Source organism: Erythrolamprus reginae, chromosome 2, assembly GCF_031021105.1.
Source record: "Erythrolamprus reginae isolate rEryReg1 chromosome 2, rEryReg1.hap1, whole genome shotgun sequence".
Lineage (NCBI taxonomy): Eukaryota > Metazoa > Chordata > Lepidosauria > Squamata > Dipsadidae > Erythrolamprus > Erythrolamprus reginae.
In genome coordinates this window covers 141,729,500-141,743,016 of record NC_091951.1, presented here as the reverse complement: position 1 = coordinate 141,743,016, position 13,517 = coordinate 141,729,500, and the positions used below count along the sequence as shown (strand labels likewise).

At 37.2% G+C, this 13,517-nt stretch overlaps 1 protein-coding gene across 4 annotated transcripts in view; it reads left to right on the top strand.

Annotated features, from left to right (window-relative positions):
* The first annotated feature begins 296 nt into the window (after nt 1-296).
* The window catches only part of STX8 (syntaxin 8), an 84,138-nt gene continuing 70,917 nt past the window's right edge, over nt 297-13,517 (top strand). Inside the window, exons 1-4 of one of the 4 annotated variants that reach the window (XM_070739696.1) lie at nt 297-432; nt 3,629-3,728; nt 6,688-6,782; nt 7,555-7,665. In XM_070739696.1, the coding sequence (XP_070595797.1) occupies nt 416-432; nt 3,629-3,728; nt 6,688-6,782; nt 7,555-7,665 (323 nt within the window). In that variant the 5' untranslated portion in view covers nt 297-415. Of the gene's footprint in view, nt 433-3,628; nt 3,729-6,687; nt 6,812-7,527; nt 7,666-13,517 lie in introns of those variants that run through there. The other 3 variants (XM_070739698.1, XM_070739697.1, XM_070739699.1) reach the window with 3 other exon arrangements.

The following is a 13,517-nucleotide window of genomic DNA, read 5'->3' as shown; positions in this document are numbered from 1 at the left end:
GTGGCTCCAAATTTGATATATTCTTATAAGGTCCTGAATTTACAAACGTTATCATGTTTATGATCAAAACAAACTCTACCTTTTCTTTTATTCTCCATTTGCTTCTCTGCCTAAAAAAACGCAAACAGGAAATATCTCCTTAAATCAGGGATCCTCGTCCAGGATGCAGATTACGATTAAGCAGTTTTAAAGACTAGATTCCTAACCTAGAGCCTCGAAAGTCTGGATGGCCAGACGCTTTTTAAAAATCTGCGACTCCGTCCAGTTCCATATGGAAGACGTCTCTGCCAATCATCCAAGAGGCGCGCTGTCACAAATTGAGCCTCGGCACGCCTCGTAGTCAGGTGATCGGAGCCGGAAGAATTCCCGGCCGAACAGATAGACTTTGGGGAGCCTGGGATTGCCGGGCGTTGCGATGGCTGCGGAGCCTTGGTGAGTGACGGAGGGCGCGGAGGGCCATTTGGGCAGGCTGGTGGCGAATCCCAGCAGGCAGATTAAGCAAAATCGGGGAGACAAACCGCTCGAGGCTGAGGGCAACCCATGGAGGACGCCTCCCCCCCATCGCTGCTCCGCCTTTTCGGCTTTGCGCATGCTCCCTGCCTCTCCCTTTGCCGCTGAACGTGCCTGGCGAACGGAGCGGGCAGATGAAGTGCACACCTTTTCCCGGAAGGCGGGGCTCTCGATCTCTGCAACTCCAACTCCCAGAACTCCCAGCCAGTTGAAGTGCGTCCCTTTAAAAGAGGACGGCGGTTGAAAAGCATTGCTATAAACCAGGAGTCATCTTCCGTCTTCCTATTTTATTTTTCTCCTTTGGTTTAAAAAAAAAAAGGAGAATTTCTACAGGCAGAGAAATCTATATCATTTTGGTGCAGTAGCGGGAGAGAAGAGCGGCATAGCGCGTCTATGGAGATTCTCAGGTCATGTTTATCCCAAAGGTGCTTTTTTTAAAGAGGCAACTGGGCTTTCTGGTTTTTCTTCGAAAACATTTCGCTTCTCATCCAAGAAGCTTCTTTGTGGTTTTTTTCCCTGAGTCAGAGCTGAAGAAGCTTCTTGGATGAGAAGTGAAACATCTTCAAAGAAAAACTAGAAAGTCCAGTTGCCTCGTGGAAAAAACAAAACACCTTTGGCAAGAGCTGCATAGATGCAAAGTTTTTCAGGCAGGGATTTCAATGATGTAGAATTTTTACAGTTGGGCACTTTCCCTTAAAACTATAGGTATCCCTTTGGCAAGTTTAGTGTAACTGCTTGGTACACATCTGATTGGCTTTGAAAACAAAGTGAAGTTAAGCCTTTGGATGGGTGACCATCAGAACCCCCCCAGAATGTAGGCTAGAGGGCTTACCAAAAGAAGAAGAAACTAAACATTCTCACTTTGAGGACAAAAAATGATTGGGTGTGACAGCATGTTTTTGGACTAACGGTTTTTGTTAAATTTTTTATGTGTGCCATTTTTAAAATGGTTACTTTAAAAGGGTACTGCTAGACTTTGGGGATCTCACAGGTCTCACAACTTTCTTCCTGCAATTTCTGTTTTAGGACAAGTTGTGTACGGACTGTTTGCTGTGACACATTAGGATATGATTAAATCATTTAAGCATCTAAAATATGTCTGGTCTATGTTACATTTGAATAAAAATGTTCAACATTTGTTGTCTATAACATATACTCTATTTTTAGCACAGGTAAGCTCACAACTTACAACAGTTCATTTAGTGACCATTCAAAGTTACCCCAGCACTGGAAAAAAAATCACATGATTTACATTTGGATGCTTGACAACTTATTCACTTATTCAGTTGCATTGTCATGGAGTCATGTGATCCTTTTTTTGTGATTTTTATTGGCAAGTAAAGTCAATGAGGAAACCAGAGTCACTTAACAACCATCTTACTAATTTAAAATCTATAGTGATTTACTTAAGAAATGTAGAGAACAGTTGTAAAATGGGTCAAATTCATTTGACAAATTTCTCACTTAGCAACATATATTTTGTGCTCAATTGTGGTTGTAAGTTGAAGACTACCTGTACTTAAAACCTACACAGAGTTCAAGAACATTTGAAATGTTGAAGATTTTGAAAAATAATCTTTTAGGAAGTTTTGGCCACTTTTCACAAAGCACATATCTAAACTATAACTTATATGAAGTATCCCCCTGATCCATTTTAAAGATTTAGTGTCTGAATTAATATACATAATGACAGGATTACAGTGTTCAATGAGGTGTTTTATAAACCATTTTATGGTGTAATGTGATTGTTTATTAATCCTCCAGATTTTGGGGAAATATTCAAGGAATAGATATGTCAAAAGTAGATTTATTTAGGGCTATGGTCATTGTTATCCTTGTGGAAACAATCCACAATAAGAATCTCATGCCTGCTATCAAGCAGGGAGGTCATAATATCATGGTTAAGAGTTGCTGTCTCAAAACCTGGATGTTGCTGCTGAAATAATATACACTGCTCAAAAAAATAAAGGGAACACTTAAACAACACAATATAACTCCAAGTAAATCAAACTTCTGTGAAATCAAACTGTCCACTTTGGTAGCAACACTGATTGACAATCAATTTCACATGCTGTTGTGCACATTCAACTTTGTACAGAATAAAGTATTCAATTAGAATATTTCATTCATTTAGATCTAGGATGTGCTAATTTGAGTGTTCCCTTTATTTTTTTGAGCAGTATACTTTGCTTCATATTAGATAATTCTACAGTGTATGTCAGGCAATTTAACATGAAATTTAAGCAGAAATGGTCATGCAGCAAACCAGAGATAAATTTCCCTCACCCCAATACAGCTAATCTGCAAAATAATGGATGCTAAAGAATACATTCTTTGGAATGGCCACATTAAAGTCCAGGTCTATTCAAATGTGGTAGAATGTAAAAGAAAAGTTCATATAAAAAACCCCTGATGATTTACTAAATTTGTGTGCTGCCCATCTCACTGTCAAGAGATCCTTGACAAAAATTTCAAAAAGATTCACTGTGGAGGAATATGCCAAAATTCCTACAGGAAAAAGAGATAACTAATTTAAGTGTTTGATTGCAATTATTGCTGTTAAAGGTGACATAAAGGCTTAGTGAATTAAAGGAAGACATCACTTTTTCATTATGGGGCCTCTTAGGTTGGCCTTAATAGGATGGGGAAAAGGAAGACCAGTTCATCTTTCATAGATTTGGGCATACCTGCCATATTTATATCAAAGCACAACTCCACACAGTTGACATGTGTATTAGGACAATCACATATATGAACTATTATTGTACATTAGGTCAATTTACTGTAGAAACAGGTTTGTATAAACAGTGACCTTGGCAATCTTCCATTATAGATGTTTAAAAAGTAAACTCGTATGTTAACAATATAAATCAAATTCCTTATTCTGTACTCATTTGGCAGGACACACACACACACACACACAATTTCCTATACAGTACTTCACAGTGGTTGAAATCTTTAACTTTAGTAGATTATTTGCTATAATGGCTTCTTGGAATGGAAGTCTAAACAGGAAGGAATGGAAGAAAACTTCTTTTGAGGACACAGGCATGTAATAAAAACGCCTAGGAATAAGGATATTTTACTGCTGTTTAATATTGTTACTCCTTTTTTAAAGGTTGTTGTTGTACGATTCTGCTTGCCATATTGCACAAGAGATTGCTGAAAAAATTCAAGAATGCAACAGATACCAGAGGAGTGGTGAAAGTACAACTAAGGTATTGCCTGCCTCAGAGCAGCCCATCTTCTTGGTTTTAGATTTTTCTATAATCTTTAGTATCAACAGAAAGAGAATGCATTGTGATTGCAATGTATACTTTGTGATTGATATAGAGCTCGCTTTCTGTGGTAAAGCCTTCCCATGACAAGTTTCCAAATGGATGTTCATTACTGTTCCTATGTAACTATGTAGCAAAGATTACAAAAGGAAATCATGAACTCAGAAGCTTAAAGAAACTGACATGTTTTAAAAATGTTGATCATGTTAACTACTTTTTTATTTTTATTGAAATCTTTAAAAAGTTTACAAAGAAAACAAACATATTTACAAACAACAAAAGAGAAAAAAAAATATAGAAAAAACAAAAAACAACACATACGAATAACTCTAGAGATAAACTTACATAACGAAAAGGGAACAAAGTGTATATTCATATGTACACTAAAAAAGGTAAATACATTCATTCAGTCACTCCTTTTCGTTCACTTAAATTCTTGGCAAATACATTCGGTATCCAAACTGATTATTTTGGTTATTAATTTCTATCTACAAATCATTATTACTACCGCCTTATATTAATCATATATACAATATTTCAAATCATACAGATTATCAAAATCAGAAATTTAGAATTATAAAAATAACTATCCACTTAACACTTTATATTTAAATTGATGATCTGTTTCATATTAACTACTTCTAACAATGAATGCAATAAGTATTAAAAATGCTCTTTCTAAAATGTTTCAGGAATATTTATTAACTTGGTATTATAGATTTATAGCAAAAAAGCTTTTTTTTTGCAGGACAACACTTGAGAACTTCACTATTAACTTTGAAACAGTCCTACACGTCGAATTAATAACAATAATTAGGGACATTGATTTCTGATTGTTAAAGCAGATTCCAGATTGGTATGGAGAAGCAAATAGTGTATTTCTATTAATCACACTTAAACTTCTGTGAGAAATCCTTGCTTTAGGAAATATATGTGTAGCAATCTTTAGATCCCAACTCTAGATCTCTAGATACCACTTTTAAAAAGTATATGTATAGATGTTATAGTTTCAGAATAATTTAATTCTTTATCATCTCCTTTTCTCCATTGGGTCTACAACCTTCTGACTGGATTTATTTTTATAAAAAGGAAGGTGCAATTAGAGCAAATACTAGTGTGATTGCATGTCTATAGTCAGGATCAACAAATGCTCCTGATGTAGCTTTCTCTTCTATAAGAATGTTGGCTTAGCTTGCAAATGTTTTGCACAGCCGACAAATGAGTTTGTTAAGAAGGTTTTATATATTCATAGACTTGGAGGGTACTGCCTCAGTATGATTAGAGAGCCAGAATTTTAATCCAGAAAAAACAGACCTGAAACCATGACTATATATATTGCCATAACAATTGATGTTATGGGTTGATGTTAAGAAACGCTCAGATCAGTCATGCTTTCCATGGCTAGAGGTTTTAATAAAAATGCCCTTCTGCTCTATTAGCCAAGCAGGGTAAATGTCAATAGTATCTTGTTTTTCCTGAGATTTTGCCACTTCTGCTTTAAAAAATAATTTGAAAAAATAGAATTGAAAATTAGAAGTCAAAGAGAAAAAAGGAAATGGCAAAATACATGTACTTTTCTCCTACTCTTTCTCTCCTTTGGCTGACTGATGACCAGTCACTTCTATAGAAATGTAAAAATGTAACCCCTCATAACTGAACACATTATAATAAAAACATTAAAAGAAGAAATGGGTTTGCATAACCTATCAGGCTAAAATATGGTTGGCTAGTTTGCGTTGTCTGAAGCCAACAGTCCTGCAGTTGAAATTGCTCTTGTATTGAGTGGTTTCTGCTTTTTAGCAGAATGTGGCCTCTGTTTTCTTTTTAATTTCCAGCTGCTCTGTCATAATATACAAATCTGCTTTCATAAGCAAACTTATTTGGACATAAATCCAAGTAAGTGTGTTTAGTGTAGATTGATAATGAGTCTGCCATTGCTCCTGTTAGATAAATGTGTCCAAAACAGGTCTGTTGTTTTATGTTTCAAGAGACTGCAGGGCCATGGGAGTGCTGATTCACAATGAATTATAGCCTGGGAAAGGTCTTGTGAGTGGATGGCATTGCTTCATTATCTTAGATTATAGTGACATGAGATTCTAGTAATTCCTGGACATTAACTATGTTAAGTGTCCGTTTTTTACCACCTTTGTGCAATTTGCTGCCCTTTGACTCTCAGTGGATCTCAGCAAGGAAGCTTCTCTGCTACATTCAGAACCCTGACCTAGAATGAGACTACGGAAGGATGATTTAGAAGTTTCCCCCTCAGTGCCCAAGGCATTGTAGATGAGGACCAGTCTCCATCCAACAATGCTGTATTCCTGAGAAGATTGGTTCCACTCATCAATTTCTTTAGTTAAGGTTTCTTCATTCTGTGAAGGAAACTTTCATGAGTTTTTTTTTTAAACTCTCTGAGAATTTTTTGCTTCTTGCTAGTCTTTAAAATAGTATTTTGCACTTTTCCAATTCCACGGAGCAGAGCTGTCATTTTCATGTGGGTATTACATACACAATCATTGTCACAGAAAAGGGAAAATTGTATTGAAGTTAAAAATCAGGAGCAGCTCAGGAACATGAGAGACAGTAGCATCAAGAAAGTATAGTTTAAGAATAGATGTTGAAAGAAATAAGAATTTTTCCTGTAAAAGTAAGGAGCAAGAATTACGCCATGTTTATCGTTTGTATAACCTCAGAACTCATTTGGGGACATTAAGCAATACTGTGTTAAGCAGGAAACTGACTTTGGAATAACATTCAACTTAGATTTGTGTATCTCACAGATGTCCTGATAATTTTGTAAAGAATTTGATTTGTATTTATTATTACTTCTTTTGGATGTTATTCTGTCTTCGGGGAAACAGATAAGCTGCACTGTGTTTTATCTTTCTATCTCCCTTTCTAGGCCAGTGTTGCAGTCAGATCTCTATTGAAAAATCTTGAAGAAAAAACCAATCATCTGAAAGACCTCTTGTTCCACTCTGTATCAACACGTCAGATGTATCCATGTAAACAGTTGTAACTGGGAGGTCAATATGACAATTATGGTTCATTTTATTTTGGAAAACACCTAGCTGATTTAAAAATCCCTCAATTTGGGGAAAACCCAAATACAGAAAGTATTGTGATCTTTTATCTTTATTCGATTTACTTTTCATTTCCTGTTCAGAGGTTCTCTTGAAAATACCTGCAGAGCTGAATTCTAAAGTGTATTAATTTTTTATGAGCAGCTAACATTTTAATAGTGTGAAATGGATATCCTAAGCTTTTGCAAAACCTAAGGTGCTAGTTTTGCCTCTTAAAATCTTTCCCAGATCTTTCCAAATTCAAAAATGGTTCTGCCTAGTTTGGGTAGGCTCTATGGGCTGCAAAAACAATGTTGGGATTTTACAATCCTGCAATCCCTCCCTGTTTGGTAATAGTGTGTGTGAATCAGGCTTCTGCAAAGACTTTAATGGCATCTGCTATCATGGTTTATTTTTAAATACATGTTTTCATTTTATAATCTGTTTTAAGAATTGGATTGAAGATAGTCTTCTTTCACCTTTGCAGCCCTTTTCCATGTGCAAATTATTTTATAGTTCTTATTTTATAAGTGTCATAAAATATCACACTTTATAAAAACATAATTATTGCAAAAGAACTGTCTTGTGATGTTTATCAGAAGCTTAGAGTTTCCTTAGTCAGGATATAATATTCTTTTCTGTGCCATTCTTAAGTTATTTTATTCATTTTTTAAATCTAGCAATGATCCTTAATCCAGTTCTTGCAGAACCCAGATAGAAGGAGAAAGACGGCAAATTTTAGTAGATGAACTTTTCACAGCACACCGAAAACTTCAAGCATCTTTCCTAAATGAAAACGCAGACCCTGATGTAACAAGGTATAGTATTGCAGATGAGCAGTGAATTCAGTGGCATAGTCTTGAAAACATATTTGAAGAACCTGTATACTTCTGCCCAATTTACAGGAATTTTAAGTGCACTTAGATGATATGACAGGACTGATTTGAGGTTTGTCTGATTAAAGCAGATAACTGCTTCTTTCTGTACCAAGCACTCTTCAGCATTGACTACAAACATGGTGATAGCACTATGTCTATTTTTTACAGTAGTTAGGAAATTAAAGACTAGAATAATGATCTGTGCAGGAAATTAGGTCTATAAGTAGTCCACACTTAACAACACTTGGGACCAGAATCTCATTGAGGAAAGTGGTCATTAAGCAAGGTATCACATGGCTGTTTTGTTCACCAACTGTAATCAGGGCAGTTTCCCTTGCAGTCATTAAGCTCTCTCACCAGTTATGGAGTGGAGGGGACCCCAATGAAGATGCATGGGACGGGAGTGCCTCATGGAAGTGGGGGAAGACCTGGCAGGTTCAGTATAGGCCCTGCATGAAGCAACCACACACATCCATGAAGGGCTGAATACTCACAAAGTCTCCACAGTGAGGCACCAAGCAGCTGCCTGGCGGGAGGTTCCAAATGTCCATGAGTCTCTAATGGCAACGCGTGATACCTGTGCTGTCCTGCACTCGTTCACTCCAGTTGAACCTCAGTGTTTTCTTCACTTCTTATGAAGTGCACCCAAAATGTCCCCCAAATGTCTCCCCAAATGCCTCTTTTTGCTGGGCGTTTAAGGGCAGAGATGGAGGGGAGTTGCATCTCCCTGCAATTAGTTATAAGTGAAGGCAGGTTACCAAGCACCTGAATTTTGATCATGTGACTATAAGGGCAATATAACAGTGTAGTCACAACAAATTTCAGAAGAACTCACTGCTACACATTTGATCAGGGAAATCAGTGAAAGAATGGAATTTTATACTATAGTGTATAACTATTGCAATATTTGATTACTATTATCAATAGTATTGCAATATTTGATCGCTATATTTTACTCTTCAGATTGTGGTTTATTTGCCACAGTTGCATTCCAGGTACAGAGTTTAAAATGGCAAAAAAGACAGTGTTGGGATTTTGATCAGCTATACTGTTTTCTAAAAGCTTAAAATTGTTCACAGATAACTGGTTTATCCCAATAGCATCCTATCCTTGAAAACTACCAGTATCTTGTTCCATGGCATTCTGCTACCACTTCCTACATTCCGTTTATTCTTTAAACATGTCGCCATTTTTTAAAGATCTCAAAAATTACATCCAACCACAACTCTCTTCTCCTTCATCTCAATCCATTACCCTTTCTTCACATATTTGTTTTACAATTCAAACTTTCCTCAATCTCCATATGATCGAATCCTTTCAGATTATTTTTTTGCCATAAGGGCTATTCATTTATATGAATATGGACTAAATATATTTCAGCAACCAATCTTCAACTCCTTATTTCTACAAAACATGCAAGAATCCTTTATACAGTGGAACCTCGACATACGAGCAGCTCTACTTACGAGCTACTCGAGATAAGAGCTGGGAGGGGAGCGACATTTTTGTTCGCCTCCCGAGCTCACATTCGGGATACGAGCGCCAAGGAGCTGTCTCCTGAAGCCGAACGCTAACTTCCGCGTTCGGCTTCAGGAGACAGCTCCTTGGCGCTCGTATCCCGCGTGTTTTAAAAGGTTGCAGCCAGCCTGGGGGGCTCGGGGGGGTGCTGGCAAGCCCCCCAGGCCGGCTGCCACCTTTTAAAACACGCGCGCAGCTTCGCAGCTGTCTCCTGAAGCCGGAACGCTAACTTCCGCGTTCGGCTTCAGGAGACAGCTGCAAAGCGGCGCGCGTGTTTTAAAACGTGGCAGCCGGCCTGGGGGGCTCGGGGGGAAGCCCCTGAGCCCCCCAGGCCGGCTGCCACGTTTTAAAACACGCGCGCCGCTTTGCAGCTGTCTCCTGAAGCCGAACGCGGAAGTTAGCGTTCCGGCTTCAGGAGAGAGCTGCAAAGCGGCGCGCGTGTTTTAAAACGTGGCAGCCGGCCTGGGGGGCTCGGGGGGAAGCCCCCTAGCCCCCCAGGCCGGCTGCCACATTTTAAAACACGCGCGCCGCTTTGCAGCTGTCTCTGAACGCTAACTTCCGCGTTCGGCGGCAGCGGTTTTTTTTTGTTGTTGCACGGATTAATTGACTTTACATTGTTTCCTATGGGAAACAATGTTTCGTCATACGAGCGATCCGACTTACGAGCCTCCTTCCGGAACCAATTAGTCTCGTAAGTCGGGGTTCTACTGTATTCATATTTTTGTTAACATTGGCTGTCTCATGTGTAGCTGTATAAATTTGAAAGATTTTGCTTGTTGTCTTATCTCTTACTGCTTCAGAGTTCTACCAAACAACTTTTCAGATCCAGTTAAGACTAATTGACATGTAACATTTTTACGTTTCCTATCAGCAGTTATTCATTGGGCACTGAAGCACAGGAACATAAAACAAGTTTAGCAGCTTATTTCATACCTCAATATTTTTGCAGTTTTACTATTTTTGTTATATTAGTTAAAATTAAAGTTTATTTCTGATTCTGTTTCAGAGGAAAGTGAGGTTAGAAGAGATAACTTTGCTTGTTTGTTTTTGTTTTCACTGTTACTGGTTTTATAATCGCTTCTCTTAAATTGGCAGAAGTGAAGGAGTGCTACAATGCTATTCCCTAAACTGCTGTAGTTCTATTTGTAACAAAAATGTAAAGATATAAAAGTAAATTCAATTTGCCAGTAAACTCATACAAATAATTTATGCATAGTGTTTTAAAATGTTATATCCATGAAACGGGCAAAAATGGTAAGCATTGAGAAAGATACAATTTCCCCAAACATATCAGTATTCTTTTTATCTTTTTTATTTCAATATTTTCAGAAATTTTATATTTTCAACAAAATTTAGATGCTATTATGTCCTGTAATTGTTATGGTAGTTGTAGATCTTTCTTGCCCAGCTATTTTTTTTTAGTGAAACCTGTATTATCTTTTATTCAAAAACAAAAGCTGTTTTAGTTTTGCTTTGAATTTCTGAACCTGAATTTCCATAAATTTTCTTTTCATCTGAATGTATTTGTTGAGTTCTAGCCTCTTTAGGGCTTTAGAATATATATATTTTTTAAGTGGAGTGCTTCAATGCCATTCCTGTTGTTTAACATTTATCACTTTGGGGTCATTAGTATGGCGATTGCACAGGTAAAGCTGCCAATGTGCTAACCCTGTGTCTGGAAGCTGTTTTGGTCTAGATGGGGAAGAACAGATTTCATCTCAGTCATGACAAGACTGTTTGGGTCCCACCAGGTTGCAAATGTTTATACAGCTTATCTGGGTTGGAATTGCACTTTCCCACTTGAGAGTGTTAGTGCACAATTTGCAAATCCTCCTGGACCTGTAGCTACTGCTTGAAGAAGAGATGGCAGTTTTGGCCAGGAAGGGATTTGTACAAGTTTATCTTGTCCGCCCTTCCTTAATCAAGGAGACCCTTCAGCTAGTCACTTAAAACCCTGGTCAGCTCACAATTGGAGCATTGCTATTTATGACTATCTGGAAACTACAGCTGATTCAAAGTTCCTTGAGAGTGACAGGTACTTCTTATTAAGCCCAAGGCTCATCTTTGCTAGGTGATCTACATTGGTTGCCAGTCAAGGAACCAGGTGCACTTCAAGGTGCTGGTTATCGCCCTAAAGCTTTCATAAGGCCTGGTTATATGAAGGACTGCTTGTTTCTGGTTGCTTCTGCCCACCTGCTATATTTAGGCAAAGAGTGTGCTCAAAATGTCATTTTTTGGAAATGTGGAAGCATGCCTGCTGTATTGCAACCACTACTGTCTGGAACAGCAGACCCACAGTTTAGTATTCCCCTCCTCACTTTAAGTGTTCCAGAAATTACTTAAGACCTTACTGTGCATTCAAGCCTGAGATTAGATTGCTTGTGAAGCCTCTTTCTTGTTTTTTGAATATTAATACACTATTTATTCATTTATTTATTAATTAGACTTTTATGCTGCCCTTCTCGAGGTGACTCAGGGCAGTTCTCAAGGCGGCTTGTCAAGGCTATTGTGTGTTATTTTATTTATTTATTTATTTGATTTGATTTGATTTGTATGCCGCCCCTCTCCGTGGACTCGGGGCGGCTAACAACAGTGACAAAAACAGAATGTAAAAATCCAATACTAAAACAGCTAAAAACCCTTGTTATAAAACCAATCATACATACAAACATACCATGCATAAATTTATTTATTTATACAAATCTGATAAATAAATTATGAAAGCATTCTCAAAATTAATCTTGCTTGAGGTTTAATTAATAATTAGTGCATTTACCTGTATGTCCTTCAAAACCTACTTTAATGAAACTTCTCTTGTGCTACAATCATTTTAGTTCTCTTTTAATTGATAATTTGGGGCACATTGCAGGTCAATGAATTGCTTTATGTGGTAGCAAAGGTGTCAGCTTTAATTAGGCATTAGTCATCAATATCCAAAAGGGGTATGATATTTGCATAAATTTCTCATCTCAAACTACCAATATTTCTTTCATTTGCTTTTCAATGAATCATCCCATTTCCAGATGTCCTTACTTTTCTGAAATGATGATATATATTCACAACAATTGTCCCTATTTCTAATCTCTTACATACTCCTGGTGCTTGTTTCTTGTCCAACTAAAACACCAATAATAATAGCACTAGTATTCATTAGAACCGTATTCCTGGAAACCACCATTATTTATAGAGTCCCAGTAGAGTTGTAGAGCTATTCCAGGAAAGGAAACTGTGTGCCTAAAGCATTACTGAAAATATTTTGGTGAAAAGAATTCAACCAACTACAGGTAATATAATACAATATAATTTACATCTATCATATTTTAATAGTAATTGGATGTGGGCAGAATAGATTCACATAGTATGTTGGAAAACCTTCTCCAAGCATTTGAGAAATTATGGTCTGTTGAAAGTAGTCAATCAGACTATATTCTGAAAAACCACCTCAGCAAATATTAAAATAGTATCTTGGAATTAGACATTGGAACTTTCCCTCTTTTGTTATTCGTAGTTGGGGGTTTTCAAAATGCATAAATCACATTTCGTAACAATTGGTGAACTCAAGTTGAAACACTTGGAAAGCTTCAAAGACTATGTCTGCATTTTACTATCCAAAGAGAAAAGTATGATTATGTAGACAACTTATTTTTAAAATCCTTTTTAAATGAAAGCCTCATTATGTAGCCATAGTTGAGGAAAAATTCTGAATGACTAATCTGTATTACTTGGGAAAGTATATAAGCATGAACCAGTGAAACAATGTACTTGAAAAGATAAGCTGCCATTTGTTAAAATGAGGCACAATTCACAATTATAACCCTCAACATCTTTTATATTTGTGCAATTGCTAAGCCTTTTAATTAGTTAAATCTGCTCCTGTAATCAAAAGATATCTGCACACTCCACTCTGCTGTGAAGATTTTAAAGATTTAAGCGATTAACTTGGCAAAAGCCATGGGTGGCTAATTGGATAAGCTTTAATCTTCGCACTGCCAAAATGATACAGAGGAAGATCAGAAGGTGGAAGCTGGACTCTGTTGGGTATGAAGGGGTCTACTCAACTTGTCAAAAATATTTTTTTTGATGGTAGCAAACAAAGCAAGAACAATGGCTACATTAAAGTTATGCCGTTATGTTTTTCTTCTTGACTTTGGTGTTTTAAAGCAGGAGGAAAAATCCCTTTGAAATAGTGGAGTCTGAGCCATAGTGGATCCCCTAAATAGATCTCCACTACATAACTATGTTCTTTGCTTTTAGTCTATGCTGCTGGCAGAATC